Below are 24,470 nucleotides of genomic sequence, written 5' to 3'. Positions count from 1 at the left end.
TGGACTGAAATTTCCAGTATCTTTGAGAGAAATCCACTCCTCCTCCTCTCACCACCTTCTGGGACTCTTGAGGTGGCCCAAGAGCTGTCTTGATGCCTCCTCTCCTGCAATCTGACCCAAGGACCCCCAAATTAGACTAGTAATTAGCGAATACATTTAAAACAAACCTCTCTCCTCATGTGTATCCACTGACCAGCATCAAATAAGATCTCCCCTGTTTTGTTCCTCAAAATATCCCAGTAGGTGGTTTTGTATGAATTATGTTCAAATTCTTATCAATATTCTGTTAAATAACCTCAAAACTATTCCCTCCAAGAGCCCCTCATCAGGGGAGATGACCCAGAGTAAGAGCACTGTGCTGCACATGCCATAGAATACAGTGTCCATCATATCCTGAACTGCGCACTGAGGCAGCACTATCTAGTGGGTGGAGAATTAGAAGTACCTGGTGATATGTTCACTTTGTCCAATGCATCTTTCAGATGGCAGCAAACAGGGTCAATCCACGAACCAGCATTCACCACTGCTGGCTACACCCCAGGTGGCAGCATCACAGCTACCTCTGGCTTAGCACAAGCCCTCTCTATTTCACCCTCAGGTCCAGACCCCAACCCCATCCACTCCTTCTCTGCAATATGCTCTGTGCTCACCCTTTGAAAGGGGGTTGGGGGAACCAGAGAATGCAGCCGCTAATTCAAACCAGAAAAACCGAGGACACAGGACTGAAAAGAGCTTTTCATCCAGCCTGTGTGAAAGACCCCTTCCCCTTTGAGAATTTTGGCTTGGCTACTTGGTTCACCGCTATCAAAGCCAGAAACCTATTTTCTTCACTCACTCCTGCAAGTAAAAGGAGATGAAATGTGTGTATGTGGCTTTGCAAATGAGCTCTTTAGGGAAGAAAAGTGGGGGGTGGGTAGAGGTACCACACAGAATTGGATGCATGGAGGTGAGAAGACAAGGTTCGACCTCACTGGCCTAGGATGTGGAGACATCACCTCTGAGCAGATGATACACAACATCAAGCACCTCCTGCTATCCTGCTCCCTTACACCTGGGGACTAAAACAAATGTGTTTTATTGCTGCTCCTTGTTCTCCTCCTCCTCCTCCCAGGATGATTTATGGGCTGAGACAGAGAGGGGTTCTTCCATAGGAGTCAAAATTGAGCACTGGAACAATTGGAGACTTGTGAATAGCACACCATCAAATGGTACAGCCCCACATAAATGCAGACAGAACCAGGCTGTTCACAGGGAGCTGACACTCACATGAGTTTAGTGGGTAACAGAGACCACTCAGTGATGTGGCGACTTATGTTCTTAATGAGAAACTATTTTACACAAGCAAAAAGCTGCTGTCTCCTAACAAATGGACTCTGAAAAGACTGGAAAGGAGGAATTCTCCCTATTTAGCTAATGGGATGGGATGTGTCCAGAACGCCATGTGTCATTTCTTTTTCCCTAGCAGTTAACGACCCCAAACCCTCCACTAGGCTCTGTTCCAAGACCACCACACCACCCAGTACAGCAGGGCATGAAAACCACAGCCTGTTGTCCGCTCCAAGCGTGTAATTCGAAACAAAACAAACAAAACATCAGCCAGTTCACAATCGGTAGATTCTGGCCAGCTCCTGGTGTACATTTCCTAAGCACCCCCACCCATGAAGCCGGGGCTGAGGCCCCTGTCTCCTGACCGCACACCTCCGGCTCCCCGGGCCCTAAACCTCTCTCCCTAAAACATCACTTTTCCAGACTGAAAGTTCCTTCGATCAGGAACCTGTGCACTTCACTGCCTCAAACAGTTGAGGAATGGAGACACCCTAAAGTTGGCCCAGGGCACGTCCAGTCATGTCTCGTTGAAAGTGGAAGCTCTCGTGTCCCAGCAAGAAGGAACGTCTCAGGACAGTTCTCCAGCCACTCTGTCTGCGCTCCCAAACCCGCACCCTCCACCGCCAGTTCCCGCCCCAAAGGCCAGGGCTCGGTCCCGCAGCTCGCGCCTGACGCTCTCCCTTCCGGGCCCCGCACTCACCCACCGCCAGGATGCGAAAGCCCCGCGGCGGGCGCAGGGCCCGGCGACACCAGGCGTCGCGCAGCACCTGCAGGCTGGCGGGAGGTGCGTGCACCAGCAGTACCCCGCGCCGCAGCCATCCTTGGAAGGCCAGCCGCGAGGCGGCGCGCGCCAGCCGGGAGTTCCAGAAGCAGCGCGCGTTGGCTCTTCGGAAGGCGCGGAACACAGCGCGCCCCCCAGGCTCCTCCGCACCCTCCGCCTCCTCCTGCGCCTGCAGCCTGCACAGCACCAGCGCCAAGGAACCTGGCGCCAGTTGCACGGGCTGGGCCATGCTGCCTCGGCGGCCAGGTTCCGCAGCTTCGGTGCGCTGGTGGCCGCGGTCTGCGGGAGGGATCGGCTTACTGTGCGCGGCGCCGGCTGCCGGGGGAACGGGGCTCTAGGGGGCGGGGTCGACTTGAGCGCCGGGCAGGGGGTGGGGCGGAACGTGCCAGTGGCCTGGGGACGGCCACTGCTTTCACCCGAGAGGCGGCCAGTAGGAGTTTCCAAGTGCTGAATTCCCAGGTCATTCTCCATACCCCAACCCAATCCCCCAACTCCCACTCCGGGGGACTCCCCACTTTCCTGCTTCCCGGCAACCCGAGCTCCTCTTTCCCCATGGGCCGTCACTGGGGCTTTACCCGACCAGTGGGCGGGGGGCGCCCACAGCTCCCGCGGAATCAAGCTCCCTCCAACTGCGGCGCGAACAGCAGGTCAGGGTTCCGCAGAGCCCGGAGGACTAGGACGGCCGCCTTGGCCCTGGCTTTGGGATCGTCCCCAAGAAGACGCCACGAGGGATGGACTCCCTCGGGTCAGGAGTTAGGTCTCCGTCTGCTTCTAATCAGTTTGCGTAAGTTACTTTCCCTCTGTGACCTCCGTTTACTCTCTAGTAAAATAAGGAGTTGGGACTCAATTCTAAGAACCTTTTTCGTGACTTTCTGAGGTTCTAGTGTCTGGTCCCGCTCCTGGGTTATCATATTCACTTGAAGTGTTAAGGGACAAAGAATGATCCGGAGGCTCCATCTCGATCGGCTGGCGAGGCGCTGTAGTGAAATCCGTGAAATTCAGACCTCGGTTGGGATGGGGATTCAGACAAAAATCCCCAGGAGTGTATGGAAAGAAACTTGTGATCTGTCACAGCAGACTCTAGCCAGTGCCTCGCAGCATTGGGGACAGTTCAGATGCTGAGGGGAAAGAAGGCTGGAATCCTGACTGTTGCACTGGGTGAGGAGAGCTCCTGGGGGTAAGAACAGAAAGGAATGGAAGGGCAGTCGAAAATCAGCATTTTAAGAGGGAGCAGAGGGGCTTGAGGACACTTGGGAGTCAGTCCAGATTCCCACTCCCTCAGCTTATCAGTTATCAGTAACAACTACAATAATTTGAGATAATCTTCACCTTGCTCCTAGTGAGTCATTATCACAGTAAATGATAGGGGATGTTGTTAATAGCTAGAGCTAACATATATTGAACACTGTATGCTGGAGGCCTTAATTTCACAACTCCATGTTAACTTCTCTTAGTATCTCTCCCTCTCTCTCTCTTTAACAGATAAGGTAACTGAAGCTAGGTTGGATTCAGAAGCACTTCCTGGTCAAACAGATAGTAAGAAATGGAGTCAGACAGCTTCCAAGTCAGAGCTCCCTATGACAAATTAAGTCTGACACAATTTTCAGTTTAAATAAGCAGGCAAACCTGAGACAACCATCTCACATTTCTGACTGAGATGGACAGATGGATAAATACAGCACAGAGCCCAAATGAACTAAATGTCTGTCTGTATAGCCAAGCTCCTCCTCTCTGTCGTGAGAGATGACATTACTGTGTTCCCCAACCTGGGGAACTATGACTTTATATCTAGCATCTATGACAGTGTCTATGATATCTCTATATTTCTAGTATCTATGACATAATTTCCATTTACACTCAACTCACTCTACCTAGAACTGTACTGAGAATTTGACATGTGTAATTTTATTCTCAGAATTAACCATCTGAAAGGGGGTAATATTATTGAGCCCCATCTTCCCTCCAGAGCAAATAACTGCCAACAATGTATATCACTTTTCCATTGTCCTATTTCCAGATCTCTCTTGCCCACTTCATCAAGCCTGAAATTCTGCCAGTACAATCCCACCTTAGAAAGACTATGTCTCCAGAGTCTCAAAGCACATTCATTGTGTCTCCCATTTGTACTTTTTGTGAAGATTTAGTTCATTTAATTTGCTAATGTCTGCAAAAATAGTGGCATTTCATGGGACAGGACCATAGGCTCAGTAAAGATTTGGGGCTTTAAGACCCTTAGGAAGATTGAGATGGCTTATCCTAAGAGAAGGGAACAGGCAGCTAGTGCCTTTGATTGAATTGAGGGAGTGGGACTATGGGAGCACCCTATATGGAGGGACACTTGCAGATACTTGTAGCGACTACAGTCTAAGGCATCAGCCTTGAGAACCACAGTGACAAGCTCTCTGAAGCAATGCAGTCAAGACCATTGCTGGGGCCTCTCTGAACAAACCTGGTGGTGAGTGCAAGCGACACTGACATCAGTACTCTGTGTCAGCAGGTGCTGAGGTAACTGAGCACCCCAGGAAAAATATCAAGCCCTGTTTTCCTCGTTTTCTGGGTATCATGTAAACCCCCAGGTTTTCTTGTTTGTGACAGTTCCAAGGAGTAGACTTCCCGAAACATGCTCAAGACATGGTCAACTCTGGCAAATGGAACTTGTGAGCTTGTTTGGTTTAGAAAACTGAAGAGTAACAGATTCATTCTTGCTACACTATAATTGCCAGAAAAGACGAACTGGGTCATTTGCTGCTCACACCTGCCTGGTGTCTGTCCTCTCTTAGGACAGATGATCCAGTTCAATAATCCTGATTCGGGGCTTTTCACACCCTGATTCCAGCCTGTCCTCCATCTCCATCTTTGCCTTCCTCCTCCAATCCACACCAAGGATCTTATGCTGCAGCTACTCAAAATTACACACCTTCCCAAATATGCTTCCACATCTTTGCTCACACTATTTCCTCTGCCTTGAAGGCCTCTCACCTTTCCATCAGGTGGTATACTACAAAGGCCAGCTCATAAAACCTGTGATACATCCAGGAAAATTAAATCTGTACTTAGAGCTTTGTTAACCCTCTCATAATACCTGTGTGTTCAAAGTTATAATATTTACTTACCTGTCTTGTTAGGCAACTTGAAAGGGCCAGGCTTCTGCTTGATTCATCTCTGTGACCCATCATATAGCCCAGTACCTGGGCCACAGATTTGTTCCATCTGAATCAAATCTAATTTAACTAGTGCTTGATCCAGGATAACTGTTTTTCTTGCTTTCTTGCTAGCCTGGTGTCCCCACCATACACAGAAGCATTCTGTTTTGAGGTTGAATCACAGGAAGACCTTGGTGCCCAACAGTCAATGCTGAGGTCAAAACCTCAAGGAACATGCACCCAGGTCCCACGCATCCAGGCACCTGCAGTTCAGTTGTTTCTCTGGAGTCATTTTATGACACATGTTATACTCAGTATTAACTACCTCAAAATTTCCTGCACACTAAAATTCATCAAGTTGAAGTTCCTTCCCCTTAACTCAGAAAATCAAGCCTTGACACTTTAGGCTGATTTAGAGAGCATTTTATATCTGGGTTCACTTTATTATGACCATTTCTGCTTCTGCAACACATTTGTTTCCTTTATCAGAGGGGGGAAAAAAAGCCATACAGATTTTTGTTTCTATTTCCCAAAGGGAAATGTGAGGCTTTCCCAAGCAACTGTGATGACTCAAGGACAGAAAAAAGGAAGTGGGAGCAGGGGAAGGACATTTAATGCCATTTCTTTTTAAAGAAAAAACATTACCTTTTTTTTCTAGCTGTTTTATTTAGGCAAGACTCTGGGCCACAGTAGCTTTGTCTGTAAACTGAGTTACCAGAACACTTGACTGACCCGAGAGTTTTCCTGGAGTCCCTTGCAGCTTCACAATTCTACAGCTCCACCTTCACTCCCAACAGGAGAAACCCTAATGCAGTTTCGGTAATCATTGAGCCTAATGAGGTCCTAAGAGATGAAAAAGAGCCTGAGGGTCCGATATCCCCAAGTTGATTCAGATTTGCCTTTAAACGTTTATTTTTAAAATTGTTTTTATTCATGTGCTTTTGGCTGCTCTGGGTCTTTGTTCCTGCACAGGCTTTTCTCTAGTCGTGGAAAGCAGGACCTACTCTCTAGTTGAGGTGTGCTTTAGATTCTCATTGGGGTGGCTTCTCTTGTTGTGGAGCATGGGCTCTAGGGCCTGTAGGCTCAGCAGTTGTGGCTCCCAGACTCTGGAGCACAGGCTCAAGTGTCATGGTGCTCAGACACGGGATATTCCCGGATCAGGGATCAAACCCACGTCTCCTGCATTGGCAGGTGGATTCTTCATCACTTAGCCACCAGGGAAGCCTGCCTTTAAACATTTCACTTCTTTATCTTCTCAATGGCAAGAGGTCAAAAAAAGATAAACACTGGAGAAAAAAGATCCTTAGCTTGGAACACTAAGAGGCTAAGAATACCAGAAATTCCATAATTCTGATGTGAGAAATGATCAAAAAAAAACACAAAAAACTATTTTGGTCCTTGTTAAAACGGTAAGGAAAATTTTGCTCAAGGCTATCGCAAAGTCTAGATAGCAAAGAGAGCTATCTATCTTTGCAAAGACAGCAAAGAAGCTGGGGATATTTGCCAAGGAGCAGAATGAGGAAGTCAGTGGATAGAAAATTACTGATAGGAGACATCAAGGATGGGGAATCCTTGCTAAACCTCAAGGATTTATACACTGAGGTGGGGGATGCAGAACTGATCAGTTAAAGGATTTGTACTAACCTGATTTAACAATATTCTTGGGCAGGACAGGCAGAAGACTAAGATGAGGCCCAATTTGGGGCCTAGTCAAAAAGAGGACTCAGATAAGAAACAACAAAAACCTACTGTATAGCACAGAGAACTTATTCAGTATCTTGTAGTACCTATAATGGGAAAGAATCTGGAGAAAAATATATATATGGATGTACAACTGAATCACTATGCTGTATACCCAAAACTAACCCAACATTATCAGTCAACCCCACTCCAGTACTCTTGCCTGGAAAATCCCATGGACGCAGGAGCATGGTGGGCTGCAGTCCATGGGGTCACAAACAGTCGGACATGACTGAACGACTTCACTTTCACTTTTCACTTTCATGCATTGGAGAAGGAAATGGCAACCCACTCCAGTATTCTTGCCTGGAGAATCCCAGGGATGGCGGAGCCTGGTGCGGGGCCGTCTATGGGGTCACACAGAGTCGGACACGACCAAAGCGACTTAACAGCAGCACCACCATACTTCAATAAAAATAAAAAAATACTATAAATAAATAAAAATTTAAAAACAGGGCTCATAAAGGACTGTATACTTTGGTCAAGGAACATCTTTGTCAGGAGCCAGTACAAAACTTTCCATCACTCTGCCCTTCCCTACTTCATTAAAGAAATTAATATCCATAAAGCATTTAAAACACCCCATAATCCCATTTTTGTTTGGGGAGGGGACTACTGAAATAATTGTTAACAAAAATTATTTGTAGACAGATGACAAGCAATTTTTCTATGAGCTTCTCTATACTTTCAAAAAATTCTACAATTAAAGAGAGGCCCCAATAATTTTTGAGTTAAAGGAAGTAAAGGCAGCTGACTCTTCTGCACTGGGTCCATTAAAACCAATACGTTTTCTAACTAAAATGAGCCGACTCCATCACTCCACCTTCCCATTAAACTTGGGGTCAGAGAGCAGGTCTCAGACCTGGAAAATATTACTTCTGGAAAGAAAGCTGGAACAGCAATCTGTCAAAAAGGCATAGCAACTAAGTGCCCTGAGCCAAAGCTAGTCAGCAAAATTCCTATTACTTGAAACATGGAAAATCAGATTAACTATTTCCCTGACACCAAAAAATAAAGTATGGAGGCCTAATGCAAGGTGCCAAATTCAGTTTCAGGCATTTTAAAGGAGCCTGCCTGTGTGTGCACTCAGTCGTATCTCTTTGTGGCCCCATGGTTTGTAGCCCGCCAGGCTCCTCTGTCCATGAAAATTTCCAGGGAAGAATACTGGAACAGGTAGCCATTTCCTTCTCCAGGGAAATCTTCCCAACCCAGGGATCAAACCCATGTCTCCTGCTTGGCAGGCAGATTCTTTACCACTGTGCTGACTGGGTATCCCACTATTTACATGCAGATCTGATCAAAAATGAGTTGTCCTCACTCCAGTTGCCCAGATTTCAAACGAACTGTTTCCAGTGAGGCCCCTGCCTTCCAGGTACAAGTCTCTCTTCTCTGCTTTCTTATGGGGAAGAAGGATGCTAATTTCCCTCACACTGAAATCGTCATGGACTGTGAAACCAAGTGTTGCCTTCCCCGTTCTGACAGTCTACCTGTTACCAGTTGTTAAGCAGGAATCCAGGATTACCTTTTATTCATCTATGTATCCTCTAGAATGCCCCCACAGCCCTGCTCAAAAGCAAGGAACAAGATGATAAAGAACAGAAGTGTGGTACCAGAGAACTAGTTCAAGTTGATACCAATCAACCCTGCTTTAGGCCTAAATAGATGTAACTCACTGAACATTCTACAGAGGAACTGAATAAAACATGAAGCTTTATAGAAGCATCTATAATACAAGAACAAGTACTTACTGAGCCTCCTGAATCCCAGGCACTGCCTTGGGTAATAAAGAGGAGGATACAACCATAAAGGATGCATTTCCATTATTTCAAGTAGTTTACCATCTAATGTTTTTCTTTTCATGACAAAAAAAAAAAAAAAAAGCAGGGGAGGAGAGGTTAAAAGGACTTCCCTGGCAGTCCAGTGGTTAAGACTCCATGCTCCCAGTGCAGAGGGCAGGGGTTCGATCCCATCCCACATACCACGTGGCAAGCCCTCCCCCACTAAAATTAAAAAAAGACTTACAACATGCCAACCAAAGCAACAAAGTGTGGGCCTTATTTGGGTTACTGAACACTTTGAACAAACTCAATGTGAAACATGAGATACAAACACTGTCTGGATATTTGATACAAAGAAAAGGACAAATGAAGGGACAGGTGAAATGTGATTTATGAAGAAACAAATATGCTCTTAAAGTAGCTTCACCTTTAAATATGTATGTCAATTCATTGAGTAAGTTGGTGATTTCTTTTCTGCTCTTCAGTAAAAATTACTACTAACCCTCAGTCATCACCTCTAACAAAAAAGTACATCTAGGTAGCTGAGTAGTTGTAAAATATAGCTGCCAGTAAGACCAAAAAAAAAAAAAATTAATATTTTTAAGTAACATCTTTAAAGGAGAAAAATGTCTGCTTTCTAATAATCTCTGGCATTGTGTTCTCTTCACTCACCAAAACCAAACAAAGCAAAACAACAATAGGAAAGAATAGCACTGGAAAAATAGAAGTGGTATGAATGAGCCTTTGTATATAGAGTTGCTGCTGCTAAGTCGCTTCAGTTGTGTACGACTCTGTGCGACCCCACAGACGGCAGCCCACCAGGCTCCACCGTCCCTGGGATTCTCCAGGCAAGAACACTGGAGTGGGTCGCCATTTCCTTCTTAGGAGACTACAAATTTTGATCTTACGATCAGAGCTGTGACATTGTTCCTCATATTAGGACAAAGACTCACACTGAGGATACATTAAGATTTGTTTCCCTTAAGTAAACTGATCTCCATTCCACATATATAAAATAACATTTCTTGGGTTGACTTCTCCTGTAATGGAATCAGGAAATCTAATAATATAGCTAAAAGGAATTTTGTTTCATCTGTTCTGTCAAAACACTTCATAATCTGAGGGAGGGCCACAGAAGTTAAAAAGTTGCACAGGGTCCATAGCCAGTTAAGTGTTTGAGCCAAGAGAGTGAGAGAGATCTTCGATACTCAAGTCTAGAGCAGAGATGGGCAAACTATGGATGGTGGGTCATATCTAGCCTACCTTTTGTTTTAGTATGGGCTGTAAGCTAAGACTGATACTTACATTTTTAAATAGTTGAAGAAAAAAAAATCAAAAGAAAAATATTTCTTGATGGGGAAATTAAATGAAATTCAAATTTATGGCCATTACATTTTTAAAAATTTTATTGGAGCATAGTTGACTTACAATGTTGGGTTGTCCATTATGTTTTACTGGAACACCAACACACTCTTTCATTTATGCATTCTCTATGGCTGCTCTTGTCAGCAGAGTTAAGTGGTTCCAACAGACTGTATGGTCTGCAAGACCTAAAATATTCCCTCTCCGGCCCTTCAAAGAAGACTGCAGAATCCTGGTTTAGAGCTCTATTCATGTCAAGACTGCTTCACAGAACAGGGCCAGACATATGGAAAGTATTCTCAGCGCACAAATGGCAGGCCTCCTGGTTCAACCCAGTTGCTCTGCATGCTGGATGCTGCCGGAAGAGGGGAGAAATGGTAGCTGCCCCTGCTTGTCCTCCAGCCGACATGCTGAGCTGAGGTGGGGGGATTTAGTTTCTGTTCTCACTGCCCATTTAATCATGAGCCTCTCAGCTAACCCTGTCAACAGGGAGACCAATTAGTGCCAATTTCTATGTGAAAGGCATTTCCTTAAGGCAGAACTGAGATCTCCACCTCATTTCACACAAACAATTCAAGGTCACAAGGTTAACCTGGTTAGAGTCAAACCAGGGCTTAAAAAGTGAAAGGCAGCCTTTCTTACAAAGCCCTAGAGCTCTCTAGACTCCTTAGGAAAAAGCGTCCAAGAATGTACCTCATTTACCACAAGGGGACCTAACACTACAGGGGTACACAGCCAACAGGCCCTGCAAATTTAATATCCCTCTACAAGATTACTCTCAGATTTCCCACAGATGTTTATGGCAAAACTTTATTGGAGCCGTGTGTAGTGATCAGCTTCCTTGGAATTCAAGAGCATTAGGTTTTCCACTTGACCCACCTCCAAGGGCCAGTGAGTTTTCAAAATGCATTTCTTACAAGTGAAAATATTCTTTTATAGGCAATTTTGTTTTGTACTAGATTGCCTAAAACTTCACTGTAAATAAATTTTTCTGTGCACACTGTAATATTTTAGTAAGATGAGCAGAGCTTACTTCTTAAAACCTTTTGATGGATCACTTCATTAAAAAAACTTGTTTCTGGAGACTGCATAGTTATTCCAAAGAATTCCTAATTTTCAAAAAGTGATGTGCTATTCACATAATATAAATTTATTCTAAATAAATCAAGATTATTTTAAAATGAACAGTTCAGTGGCAATCACTACATTTACAATGTCATGGTTTCTTATGTCAATGTAGCCTTTTATAATATTTATACTACTATTATATTAATATTTTGACTATTAAGAGGACACATACACACATACTGTCCATGTTCCACAAATGAATTTGAAGCCAAGAATTGTTTTTTAAACCAATAAACTGTCCCTCTTGGACATTCAAATTGCCAAATGGTGAAGAGAGGTAAATCACACTAAAGGATAAGAGAAAAATTCTTTTAAGCTGATTATAACCACTCAGAGATTTACTAGGTTTTTCTAGGGTTTGATCCCTGGGTCGGGAAGATCCCTTGGAGAAGGGAATGGCAACCCACCCCGGTATTCTTGCCTGGAGAATTCCATGGACAGAGGAGCTTGGTGGGCTACAATCCATGGGGTCGCAAAGAGTAGGACACAACTGAGTGACCAACATACACACACACACAAGGTTGCAGACATTTCTTTGGGAACATTAGTATCTCCCAATATTCAGCCCACTCCAGTATTCTTGCCTGGAAAATTCCATGGACTAAGGAGCCTGGTAGGCTATAGTCCATGGGGTCGCAAAGAGTCGGACACGACTGAGCGACTTCAATATTCCTCCAAACCACACACTTTTTATTTTTTAAAGAATGCCTCTATTATTTCTGAAAAATGACATACCTCATAATTAAAAATTTAAAATACAAAAAGAAAAACATTAACTTGAGATTCTACCATCCAGAAACGATCTTTAACAACAGGGCAAACATTGTTTTAGGTAAATATAGACAGAAAGAAACAAGTTTAGAAAAATAGAATCATATTATGTATCACATTTTAAATTAAAAATATTAGTATCAAGATGGAATAGACATGGAGAAGGAAATGGCAACCCACTCCAGTAATCTTGCCTGGGAAATCCCATGGACAGAGGAACCTGGTGGGCAAAGAGTCAGACACGACTGAGGGAGGGGCAGGCGCTCGCTAGAGGCCCCAGAGCTTTTGATGGCAGAGGCAGCACTGTGGCTGAGGACTCCCGGCTCCCAGGCCTCTCTCACCAGATAGGAGCGTGGAAAACTAGTCTAAAATATGCCTGAGGGCTTTCCTGGCAGCTCAGTGGTAAAGAATCGCCCCCCTGCCAAAGCAGGGGACGCGAGTTCCACCCCTGGTCTGGGAAGACCACACGTCGCAGAGCAACTGAGCCCATGCATCACAGCCACTGGGCCAGGGCTCTCGAGCCCGGGAGCCGCAGAACTGAGGTCTGTGGGCACCAGAGCCCATGCTCCGCAACAAGAGGAGCCACAGCTAGAGAAAAGCCCACGCAGCATGAAGACCATGCACAACCATAAATAAAATCATTTAAAAACAAAACAAAACAAAAAGATGGAATAGACAAACTTTTCTGTATTCTTCCCATTTAATAATAACTATAAACCTTGGGGGTATCTTCAACTCCCAAGTTAATCACATTATCTATATTAGTTATAACAGTAGGAAAGTTGTGAAAGAGAGTAAATCCTACGAGTTCTCGTCACAAGGAAAAAATCTTTTTCTTTTTGTATCTATATGAGATGAAGACTGTTAACTGAATATATTGAGATGGGACTTCCCTGGCCATCCAGTAGTTAAGACTCTCTGCTTCCACTGCAAAGGACATGGGTTCAGTCAGGGGACTAAGATCCTGCAAGCCACACAGTAGAGTCAAAAATTTTTAATTAAAAAAATAATTTCAGTAATCATTTCACAATACATGTAAGTCATTATGCTGTACACCTTAAATACAGTGGTGTACATCATGTTAATAGAACTGGGGGCAATTTTTTAAATATATATATTAACAGGGAAAAAAACTCAACGGATGACCCAGCAATTCTACTCCCAGGTATATATCCAAGATAAATCAAAAACTAAAAGATAAATCAAGATAAATCATGAACATGACACATCAATGTTCATGGTAGCATTATTCATAATAGCCAGACTGACTGGTTCTATTTTGAAAGCACTAGCTGAAAGGTTAAAAACTCACCTCCTAGAAACATTTCCAACAGCCAGGTGAATGCCTCCTGAACTTGCAAAGCTGGTAAAAACCCTGTGATTAAATAATAGATGGATTTGGGAAATGGCAGAAGTGCAGCCCAAGGCTAGTGTACTTGATTTATACCTTAAGGAAGAATGGTTCAAAGTAGGTTTTAATTAAATATTTATGTTATAGCCAGAAACAGCAAGTGGTCTTTGTGTAGTTAGGGACTGGCTTTCAAAAGGTCTAGGAAAGAAAATGAATGAACATTAAATATTTATATGTTGGAAGTAGATTCTGTTCTTTCCCTGCCTGAAGGAAGATAAAAAGGCTAAAGATAACCAGTGAGCTGCACTTGGAAATACTAAGAGACTAGGTTCAATTTAAATGAATATGAGGGTTTTACTGAGGCCAGATAATGTAAAATATTAAACCCTTCATTATTTATCTGGGGACCACAAAGGAATAACTTTCCATTGTTTTTGGTTGAATTTTCTAACTTTTAGAATGGGAAAAATAACGATCAATTTCTTTGCTGAAGCATAGGCTAACTGGGACTTCCCTGGTGGCTCAGACAGTGAAGAATCTGCAGGCAATGCAGGAAACCAGAGTTTGATCCCTGGGTCAGGAAGATTCCCTGGAGAAGGGAATGGCTTACCCATTCCAGTATTCTTGCCTGGAGAATTCCATGGACAGAGGAACCTGGCGGGCTACAGTCCTTAGGGTCACAAAGAGTTGTACATGACTGAACGACTAACACTTTCACAGGCTAATAACTGCTGTATCAACTTTTCAAACCCTTATATGACCCTTGCAAAGGAGAATCTATCCTAACAAACTAAACCCAAGCCAAGTTTGTTTTTGGTTTATCTTGAATCTGAAAATTTAGAATGATCATGAACCACACAGCATGCAGATTCCTCATATTTTGTCTCTTTAGATGTGAGAAAGTTTTGATCAGTGTTGTAATAACCTCTCTCTATATAATGATATATATAATGGCTTCCTAAAGATCACATTTAAAATTGTTACCTGCTCTTTATGATGCTTCATTTGCCTGAACTGCTGCAGCAATAGTGAAGGATCACCTGTTGTTGGACCAAAGGTAAAACTTGCACCTGATTAGTAGCCCCAGAGAATTTTTAGGACAAAGGCTATTAACACAAATAAATGCGAATTTTAAAAGAAATGTTTGAAAAAGTTCAATTCTGAAGTTAAATTAATCCAAATTTGAGAATCTAGAGCAAACTTCATATAAAGAGGTACCATCTTAACCACATGTTAACAATAATGAAACTGCAGTATTGCAATAAAGGAGAAAAATTAAAGTAATTATATGGCATTCTTTGATGTTAGGTCCAGGGCATGTGGGTTCTAAAACTGGTGAACTGCAATGCCATCTACTCTCAAGACACTGTAAAACAATGCCAAGATCCAAATATTTAAAAGGTGATTGAAATATCTAGACCTAGACTTCAAAATATTTTAAAGTTTAAATAACTTAGTAAAACACAGATGTTTTAAAATATCTACTTAAGCTCTCCTGATTTATACACTTTACATGCACAAAATCTCTTCATACATCGTTTCACAACAACTCAGCATCTCTTTAAAAGCATTGATTTTGCTTCCGATCTTGAGTTTACTTTTAAAGCAAGAGTACTGCTGGAGCAATGCTGAAAGCCTGGGATAGCAAGAAATTGGTGGATCACAGCTTTTACCTCCAGAGGCTAGTTTCATAAGGTGATCTTTATTTGCAGACTGCTAGAGGTCCCAGGCAACAAAGAACTAAACATGATCAAGTTCTGAAACAGAAAAATTAACTGTGGAGCTGAAGGCTGAGCTTTAGAAGGGTTCTTTTTTCATTTCAAATCCAGATTTACCTTGGATTTGATTCCACTCATTTGAAATTAGGATGGTTCACACTAACAAAATACATTACATATATGAAAATGCTTAGATATTTTTGATTAATAACACCACTAGGTAGGATTTATTACCTTAACTGTCCATAAATACGTGTGAATGGAAATGCCACCACCCTCACAAAACTCGTCTTCAATTAAAATCTGTGTAGATGTTTCCTGGCTTCCACTTCGTTCGCTGAACATGGGGCCTCGCTCTGAATCCTGCCTCTGTGGTTGGTTGGGATCCTGACAGTCTGCAAAATATCTTTCAGGGCTGGATGAACAAGCTCTGTCTTCATGAGCTTGACACTGGTTGAGGTCTAATTCTAACTGATCAGTTTTCCCTGGAACTAAGATTATAATCTGCCTGATTTTCAGTAATACTAACACAGCCTAAAAGATTATCATCTTTTCATCCTCTTTACTCTTTCTACCCACCAGACAGACCTTTGGACAATTAAGTCAGTCATTCCACATTAATTAGATTACATTTAGTATTTGATAGCTCACAAAGGAATTACAGTCATGTCAGGTTGAGGATGAGAAGTGGAAAAGAAAAAAGTAAAATGAAGACTGATGTAATGATAAAGACTAAAAAGTAAAATGATAAAGATTCAGTTGTATAAGCAACTATGACCATTCCCATAAACGATTTTTCAAAGTAGCTTCTCAAAAGTGACTACACTTCAGGTTACCAGACCTGCATCCGCTTATTCAACAAATATTTCAGTGTCTACTATTAACCAATGCAGAAATAACTTACCCCTACAAAAAGACCAAAATGCCCAGAGATATCTCCACAAAAATGCTGCTTTTCTTGGAGTTTTAAAAATCATGTATTGGTAGAAAAAACTGCTGCATATACTTTGGGTTAGAGGTTTTCCAAGCATGTTAACCTAGAAAAGCAGCAACACTAACCCAGGGAATTTGTTAAAAATACAAATTCTTGAGCCCTAACAGACTGTCTCTTATCAGACATTCTAGGGATGGGACCCAGCCATCTGTTTTAACAAGAACCCCAGGTGATTCTGATACTTACCAGATTTAGAACCACTGCCTTAGTTTAAGAAGGCAATGGCACCCCACTCCAGTACTCTTGCCTGGAAAATCCCATGGACAGAGGAGCCTGGTAGGCGGCAGTCCATGGGGTCGCTAAGAGTCAGACACGACTAAGCAACTTTCCTTTCACTTTTCACTTTCATGCATTGGAGAAGGAAATGGCAACCCACTCGTGTTCTTGCCTGGAGAATCCCAGGGACGGGGGAGCCTGGTGGGCTGCCGTCTATGGGGTCGCACAGAGTCGGACACGACTGAAGCAACTTAGCAGCAGCAGCAGCAGCCAGTGTTCAGGGACGGGGGAGCCTGGTGGGCTGCCGTCTATGGGGTCGCTATGAGTCGGAGACAACTGAAGAGACTTAGCAGCAGCAGCAGCCTTAGTTTAGGCCCAGTGATCACATTCAGATTCCATCCTTAATAGGACTAAACAAAGAGGTGACTCAATAACTTAAGTAGTACCCTATTCTGGGTACCCAATATAATATGTCCTCTCTGTAATAGGAAAAACCAAGTATATTAATTTATGGTCAAAAGTATTTTGGGACTTAACCTTCATTTATGTTTAAGCCTGAGGCTTGCTGCAAAACTAGTGAGCACCAAGGAATTCCTTGGCAGCCTAGTGGTTAGGACTCTGTGCTTCCACTACAGGGGAGCCCAGGTTCAATGTCTGGTTGGAGAAGTAAGATCCCACAAACTGCGGCCAAAACAAAAAAACCCAAAACTAGTGAACACTAAAAGCAGGCCAATTTTACCCATAAGGTGAATAAAAATAAGCTAACAGTTTGTCTTAGACTGGTTTACACTTTGTCTTGATAAATTAATAATTATTCTTGGCACTCTATTCTTCCCTCAAAAGGTTCCCAGTTCAGGGTCTAAGTATCACCTATTCTTAGTGATTGAATGTTAATAAAACACAGAAGCAGTAAAATGTGTTAATAATGATACCTGAAAAGTTCTCATCATTCCAGTAAGCTTCATTAGACAAAAACAATTTGTAAAGATATTCTTAGATATTAGTTTTTATTAACTTCCAAAAGTCCACATACAAAACTATAGTGGAACAACTTTCTTTCCTAGAACCCACAGACACAGCAACTGCAGTTCAATTACACTGTGAAGTTTGCTGCCCACCACATGTCCTAGGAAGGGGCCTTTTTTGGTGCCTCTAGTTACCATGCTCACTTCAATCCATTGCCTAAAATCAAGACTTATTTTTTGTACCTACTTTGACTTCACATCACTGGGAACAAACCTACATGGCTTCTATCAATGAAACCATTACAACTTCAGGCTATCTCAGACCCACAAAAAGATTCATTCAATGCCATCCCAGCATTAACTTGTGGACTTGCAAAGGTCTAATGTGTTTAAGTGTATGCTGGGCTAGAAGGGCCATATAGGAGGAAGCAGGAACAAGTGCCCCTTCTACACTATTAATATGACTAGCACAATGTTCTGAAAGCCCTTCAGTATTATGTCAAACCCTATAGTTTCCACAGTAATATTTCTGATGAATTCTAGTCACCACTTACAGATCTAAGCAGCTAAGACAATTCAGGCTCTCAGTAGCCTCTCAAGGTCAATTATCACCTGGATGAGAGAAAACTCACTAAGGTTAGCCTGGTCTCTTCCAACCACTGAAGATACAGCTTTTCTGCTGGACTTGTCAGCTGTTCTACTTAGGTATCTAAACAAAATGTCTTTATTATTTGCTACGTACAATTAACATTATCTTTTTCCACCAAATTCTTTAATGCCTGTGAGAACAGATATCCACAGGTAAATTCCCTAATACAGTTACAATAAATTTCACCCATATTTTAATAAGCAAACTCATCCATGTTTTAATGTATTTCAAATGTCTTCCTTTAGCAGAAAATTAGAAATTTCCAAACTTTTTATTTTGTTCTCTAAACAAATGCTGCTTTTCTGACCAGAAAAGAAGTGACTGCCTCTGGATTACAGCACAACACAATTGTCACTGTGGCAGAAATTCCTGTTTTTCCTCCTTTTCTCGGCTAAGAACCTGTGGCTCGTAAAACAAAGGCACGTAATATTTTCCTCTCACCTGAAGCACAGGCAAGGTACCCAAGAGGTAAGACTCTTCGGATTGTCATGTTCTTTGCTCCTGTGTAAAAGTTCACGTCTTCAATGGTGCTGAAAACGGATCCTAAGATTTACCAGAAATGTAAAAGCATCTTCAAATGTCTTTCCTCCTGAGTCTACGTTTGACCAAAGTCCCTAAAGCTTGGTCCCTTAGCAAAGGTACAACTCTATATCCTGGCCACTCTTGTGGTTTTAAGAGAGGATGATTTGCTCAGGGGTACACAACTGATGAATTGTTCTCTGCAAGTCATATACTTGTACAAGGGATGAGGTGCAGATGTATGGTAACAGGTGAAATGCTACAGAGAAGCCCTTAGGGTACACAGCATGGGCACATGAAAAGGGCATCAGCTAATCTGTCCCACCTACTCCAGCCTACCCAGTTCAGGGTCTTTACATGTTTCTTATGGGAGTGAGAAGTGTATAAAATCTAACTATTGCTATAATTATCTTTAAAGGATTTTTTGTGCTATTACATTTTGAGGAGTAATTTCTAGGACTTAGGGAAATTCAGAAAAAAATATTAAAATCTTAGTGTCTTAAAATGACTGAACCAAGCATTACAAATGCAAAAACAGGTATCCAGAACATAAAAAAGATGGAAAAACAAAATTAAATGTTATCACAGACTTATTTTGTTACCTGATTAATTTTTTTGGCTTGGTCAATGTTGGTTGGTAGAATTTAAGAATAGATTGCATGTCTCCCTCTGATCAAAAACCCACAAGAGTTTAGAAAGACAGAAACAAGTTCCCTTTACCTCATTTTCACTAGACAATTTCTCACTTTCCACTTCCAGTTTACCTTTAAGCAATAATATAATGCAAAGATTTATATTTTTTTCTCCATTCTCCCATTATTATTTTCAATTAACTATCTCTGATAAACAGACTTTATGATTTTTCTTTCAAAATCATACTGTATTAAAGAACTATATTCTTCACTGTCTTTTAGTTAAAAATTATCTCCAAGATTTCCACCTGAGAAAAACTTTCTATTCTATAATGATTAATCTTACTGTAAAGAAACAGAAACACTTATAGAATAACTGTACAGTTACAGATCAATCAGTGGTTCAACTTCATAGAAGTTCAACCAACCATTAAGAGAGGAAAGAGTAATTTATGGTTAAAAAAAAATTAGTTTGAAAGAACTTCAGGTATTTTAATCTATTTCTTAGTGAGAGCTATGTGGATTACACTTAGCTTAATATGTGTGTAACAAGGTACTTACATTCTCATATTAAACTGTAGGAACACCAAATCATCATTCTAGCAAAAAAAACATAAAAACTCTAGTATATATTTCTATGCCAGTGAAACATTCCAGGAACGGTTATTCATATACAAATAAACTGATTATTTGCTAAAGCTGCAATTCAGCTTTTAGTGTTACTTCAAAGACATGTCATTTTGGGGACTTCCCTGACAGTCCAGGAGTTAAGACTCTGCACTCCCAATGCAGGGGCAAAGGGTTTGATCCCTGTTCAGGAAACTAAGATCCCACACACTGTATGGCATGCCTTCTCCCAAACAAAAGACCAGAATTTATCCCTACATTCCTTTAGACAAGTTTTTTTCAACTACTGACATTTTGGGCTACATAGTCTTTGCTGGGGTGGGGCGGTGGCGGGGAGGGTTCGGCGGGGTGGGCAGCAGTGGCAGGCAGGATATGCAAAGTAGGATATTTATCAAAGTTCTTGGCCTCTAACAAGTAGATGCCAGTAGCACTCACCCAGCTGGGCCAGGTACAAATGTCTCCAGACATAGCTAAATGTCTTTTGGGGGCAAATTAACCCCCTGTTGAGTACCATTGCTTTAGAGTGTATCACATTTCCTACCTTTTCACTGAATTAGTTAATAAACTCTTATGTATCTAAAATTCTGAAGGAGGTACACAGACTAATAAAAATAATATTTTTAATTAAATAAGACTTAAGGTATCATACTGACATCCACTGGCTCGATACTAAATTGTACATGTGACATATACTGCATTTTAAAAAAAAAAACCTCAAAATTAAAAGTAATATACATGCTATTCTGGGAAACTAAAACAGTTAACATTAACATCAAAACTATGTTTTATGTAAAGCCTAACATATATAGTAACATAATTATTATTTTCTCAGTTTTCAATGTACTGTCTTTTGGATGAATTAAATTTTTAATAAATGTTTTTACAGTCTAGTTAGGATTTTAGAACAAGTAAAAAAAAAAAAAAAGCGTGCTCCAAAAAACTTGCAAAATTGAAGCACCACGCTATTTTCTGACTTATATTGAGGTTTTAAAAGGCTAGTATCTTTCGTAAAAACTAGTAATGATAATGTTATAAATAAAATCGCAACTTTCCAGGTTTTTAATAAATGACATCTGTAATTAAATACTATTGTCAATTAAACTGATGAACTTTATTGGGGTTAAAACTATAACAAAGTTCATCCTAAAACATTTTGCAATGCAAAATTATCTCACTCAAGGAGTGTTTAATAATTTGGATGCCAGGAATTACAAGCAATTTTCAAAAACAAAGACTCACATTCATAAAACTTTATACATCATTTGAACTGACAGATATTTATACTACTAGGATCAAACGTGCATCACTTTCATTCTAGTATCATGATTTTATATATTACATTATTTATCACCATTCTTTGTCACTACATGTATTTTATCATACATTTGCACCATTCTCCTTAGATTTCTGATCTTTATCTTCATTCTTCCCATTATCCTATAAAATATACAAAGAAAAAGTATATTTTATTAGGTTCTCTTAGATGTAACTTTAAAAAAATACCATCAATAAACAGAGATACTCCAGATAGCCCATTTCACCATCTATGGAAAAATGAACCCTTGGGGAACTATTTGAAAGAAATCTCGCAGTTCTGTGCAGAATGACTTTTAGTATTTGAGAAAGCCATATAAGTCCTAAGAAATCAGAGGTTCTCAGGAATACATTACTAACAATAATACAGTCCTTGAAGTGGAGACTTTTTCCCCCCTTGTTCTCTGAGGGAGACCCAGGCTAAAGAAGGTCTCTCAATTACTAAAGTTAGTTTAAAACGGCACTAAGTTACTAGATTAGTAAATCTTGTTTATAAAGAAGTCTGCAAACATAAATCATGTTGACATCTGAAGTAAGCTCTAGGAAAATACTATCTTTGGAGAAAAGGACAGAATACTACCACTAGTTTCTGTTAGAAAAGCCACTAAGAGCTTAATAATATTAAATTTTCCAGAGATAGGCTTTTCTGAAAAAGAATAAACTATGAAAATGTTGAAGGTAAACAATAGCTAACCTTCTTAAGAACAGTGTGGATTTCATCCATTACTGTGGATAAGTTTCTGATTGTCTTATTCAGTTGGTTTTCAAATTGCAAATTCATGTTTTCTGAAATCTTTAAGTTTTCTTGTAACTGACTAAGGTCCTTTTTAACTTCTCTAAGTTCACCAGAAAGGTTTTTGTTAGAAATCTCCAAATTTAATATGGTTTTTTCATCTTTATCTGTCAAAAGAAAAAAAAAGGAAATCAAGTTCAAAATTCACCATCTTACCACTTAATATTTCCAATTTAACCTTGAGGTTAAAAATATTTAAAGTCAGAAGACTTAAATAATAATAAGTGTATGATTAGACTTAATAAGCGTATATAATTCCTTAAACTGGCCATAAGTGTCAATTTCAATAGCATGGCACAATGCAATGCTTCTTTGTAAAGAATCCGGCTACAATGTAGGAGACCTGGGTTCAATCCCTGGGTTGGGAAGATCCCCTGGTGAAAGGAATGGCTACACACTCCAGTATTCTTACCTGGAGAATTCCATGGACTGTATAATCCATGGGTCACAAAGAGTGAGACATGACTGAGTGACTTTCACTTTCACTCACAATCAGTTCAGTTCAGTTGCTCATGCCAGGCTTCCCTGTCTATCACCAACTCCCGGAGTTAACCCCAACTCATGTTCATCGAGCTGGTGATGCCATCCAGCCATCTCATCCTCTGTTGTCCCCTTCTCCTCCTGCCCCCAATCCCTCCCAGCATCAGCCTTTTCCAGTGAGTCAACTCTCCACATGAAGACTTACAATACTCAGTTAAATTAAGCTTTACCTAAGTATTACTTCTAAAACCAAGTTCCATTTTATTAGATGATTGCACAGACTAGAAAAAGTAGCAGGAAGTGGTGAAAACTAAGCAGAACTACGGGAGGAATTAAAGGATACAACAGAACAATCAAACCTGAGAATACACATGAAGATCTAAGATTAATTCTCATTATTATGCTAAGCAATTTTACAACCTTTAACAGAAATAGTCAAATGTAAAGTTACATTATGTATCTACACTATAAAGTATGGATGGATATGCATGTGTACAGGTGTGCATATATGTGTGCCCACATATATACCCCAGTAGAGTGTTAAAAGTACCAACATACCAATGCTTTTCCTTACCTGTCTTTTCTTCTAGTAACTGCAGCTTTTGTTCCACTTCAGCTCGTACTTTTTCACTCTTTTCCAATTTTTGCAAGAGGCTTCCTACATCAACCATTGCACCGTTGTACACAATAAGGCCAACATTTTCTTCTACATCTTTTGACTCCTGTTTTACTACTGGTGTTGGAAGTAACAATCTGTTTCCTATAATATAAAAGATACTTTTATTTTACAGCATGTGGGGTCACAGTTCTCTGACAAGGGATTGAAACCGTAACCCCTGCAGTGGAAGCATGAAGTGCCAACCACTGGACCTCCAAGAAATCCCTAAAAGATACCATACTTAAAAAAAAAAAAAAGATACCATAGTTTATTATGTTATTTTCTTTTTAAATTAATAATACAGTTATAAAATGGCATGATCTTAAAGTAATATACTCAAACCTAGCATATCTTCCTGCAAAGCTTCAGATTCTTCATGGTTTTCTTCATCTTTTGAGGTGTCTGTTAATTTCCGGTAAAAGCAAGATTCACGGAGTACTACTTTATTAAGAAGCTTCTTTACCTGTTATGCAAGAAAGTAACCATATTTAAAAGATGAAAATAAGTTTTTGATTCTCCTTGAACTATGTTCTAATTTTCACATATGATGAACATTAATACCATTTCTCAGGTATCCACTAAAATTCAATTTGAGCACTTACGTTTTTAACTGTCTTCTCTAGAAACCTAAATTTCAAATTATCACTTGAAAAAAATTTTCTAAAAAAAAAAAAGCAACACTGAAAGAAACGCTAACACATACATTAAAGTTTATGTACAAACACACATATTACAGCATAGCCTGTGGTTCTAAAAAATGAGAGCCATTCAGCAACTGGGGCCTAGTTAAGGCAATAAAAGGCACACCTATACCATGGAATACTATGCAGTAATAAAAAGAACAAAATGGGTCTCTATTTTCATGGCAGAATGCTGATGATACATTATTAAATGAAAAAAAGTCTCAGATATCACCAGAATGATTTCATGTATTGTTTATAAAACTGGAACTATCATATATAAACACATATGAGTTGCTTAAAAAAGATCTAGAAGTTTATATACTAGGCCAAAGGCATAGAATTAGACAGAGAGGAGACTTTTAACTGCTTACATGTTATTTCAATACTGTATTATTATGAGCCTGTATTTGCATTTATATTTCAAAAAGTCCAAGATACTAAAAAGAGAGTTATTTAAAAATGCTTTTCATTTCAAATATTTTAAGATAGATTACCTGAGCCCGAGAAAGATGTAGTCCAAGAGTATAAAATATTTCTTCCAAATCCTTTTCAAGAAGGTAACCACAATGGCTTTGATCAAAGTAAACAAATGCCATTAATAGATCTCTGTTAATTGTGATCATCTGAGTCTTCTCTTTTTCCTAAAGAAAATGCAGAAAATATAGTACATAATTTTAACCCCTGAAAAGTGACAAAATTTGACTTATTAAGTCATTGTCCATAATATACAAAAATATGAAAAGACCTTTGTCTCATCTTAGCTAAACTGAGTTGATCTAGTTACGTGTATGAAGAAATAAATAAAACATATTGATTATCTGTTGTTGCTGTTTACTCGCCAA

General features: G+C 40.5%; 2 protein-coding genes across 7 annotated transcripts in view; both read right to left on the bottom strand.

The window, feature by feature from the left end:
* Positions 1 to 5,790, bottom strand: part of STOX1 (storkhead box 1) — a 67,341-nt gene extending 61,551 nt beyond the window's left edge. Inside the window, exon 1 of the mRNA XM_061405170.1 lies at positions 2,027 to 5,790. Within this exon, the coding sequence (XP_061261154.1) occupies positions 2,027 to 2,336 (310 nt within the window). The 5' untranslated portion in view covers positions 2,337 to 5,790. The remainder of the gene's footprint in view (positions 1 to 2,026) is intronic.
* A 14,999-nt stretch (positions 5,791 to 20,789) lies between these two features.
* Positions 20,790 to 24,470, bottom strand: part of CCAR1 (cell division cycle and apoptosis regulator 1) — a 46,574-nt gene continuing 42,893 nt past the window's right edge. For all 6 annotated transcript variants that reach the window (XM_061405168.1, XM_061405165.1, XM_061405166.1 and 3 more), the window contains 5 exons: positions 24,123 to 24,269; positions 23,288 to 23,408; positions 22,862 to 23,047; positions 21,709 to 21,914; positions 20,790 to 21,137 (listed from right to left, as the gene is read on the bottom strand). In XM_061405168.1, the coding sequence (XP_061261152.1) occupies positions 21,078 to 21,137; positions 21,709 to 21,914; positions 22,862 to 23,047; positions 23,288 to 23,408; positions 24,123 to 24,269 (720 nt within the window). In that variant the 3' untranslated portion in view covers positions 20,790 to 21,077. The remainder of the gene's footprint in view (positions 21,138 to 21,708; positions 21,915 to 22,861; positions 23,048 to 23,287; positions 23,409 to 24,122; positions 24,270 to 24,470) is intronic.

This window comes from Bos javanicus, chromosome 28, assembly GCF_032452875.1.
Source record: "Bos javanicus breed banteng chromosome 28, ARS-OSU_banteng_1.0, whole genome shotgun sequence".
NCBI classification, from domain to species: domain Eukaryota; kingdom Metazoa; phylum Chordata; class Mammalia; order Artiodactyla; family Bovidae; genus Bos; species Bos javanicus.
Note: the sequence above shows the minus strand (reverse complement) of the source record. Positions and strands in the feature narration are given on the sequence as shown.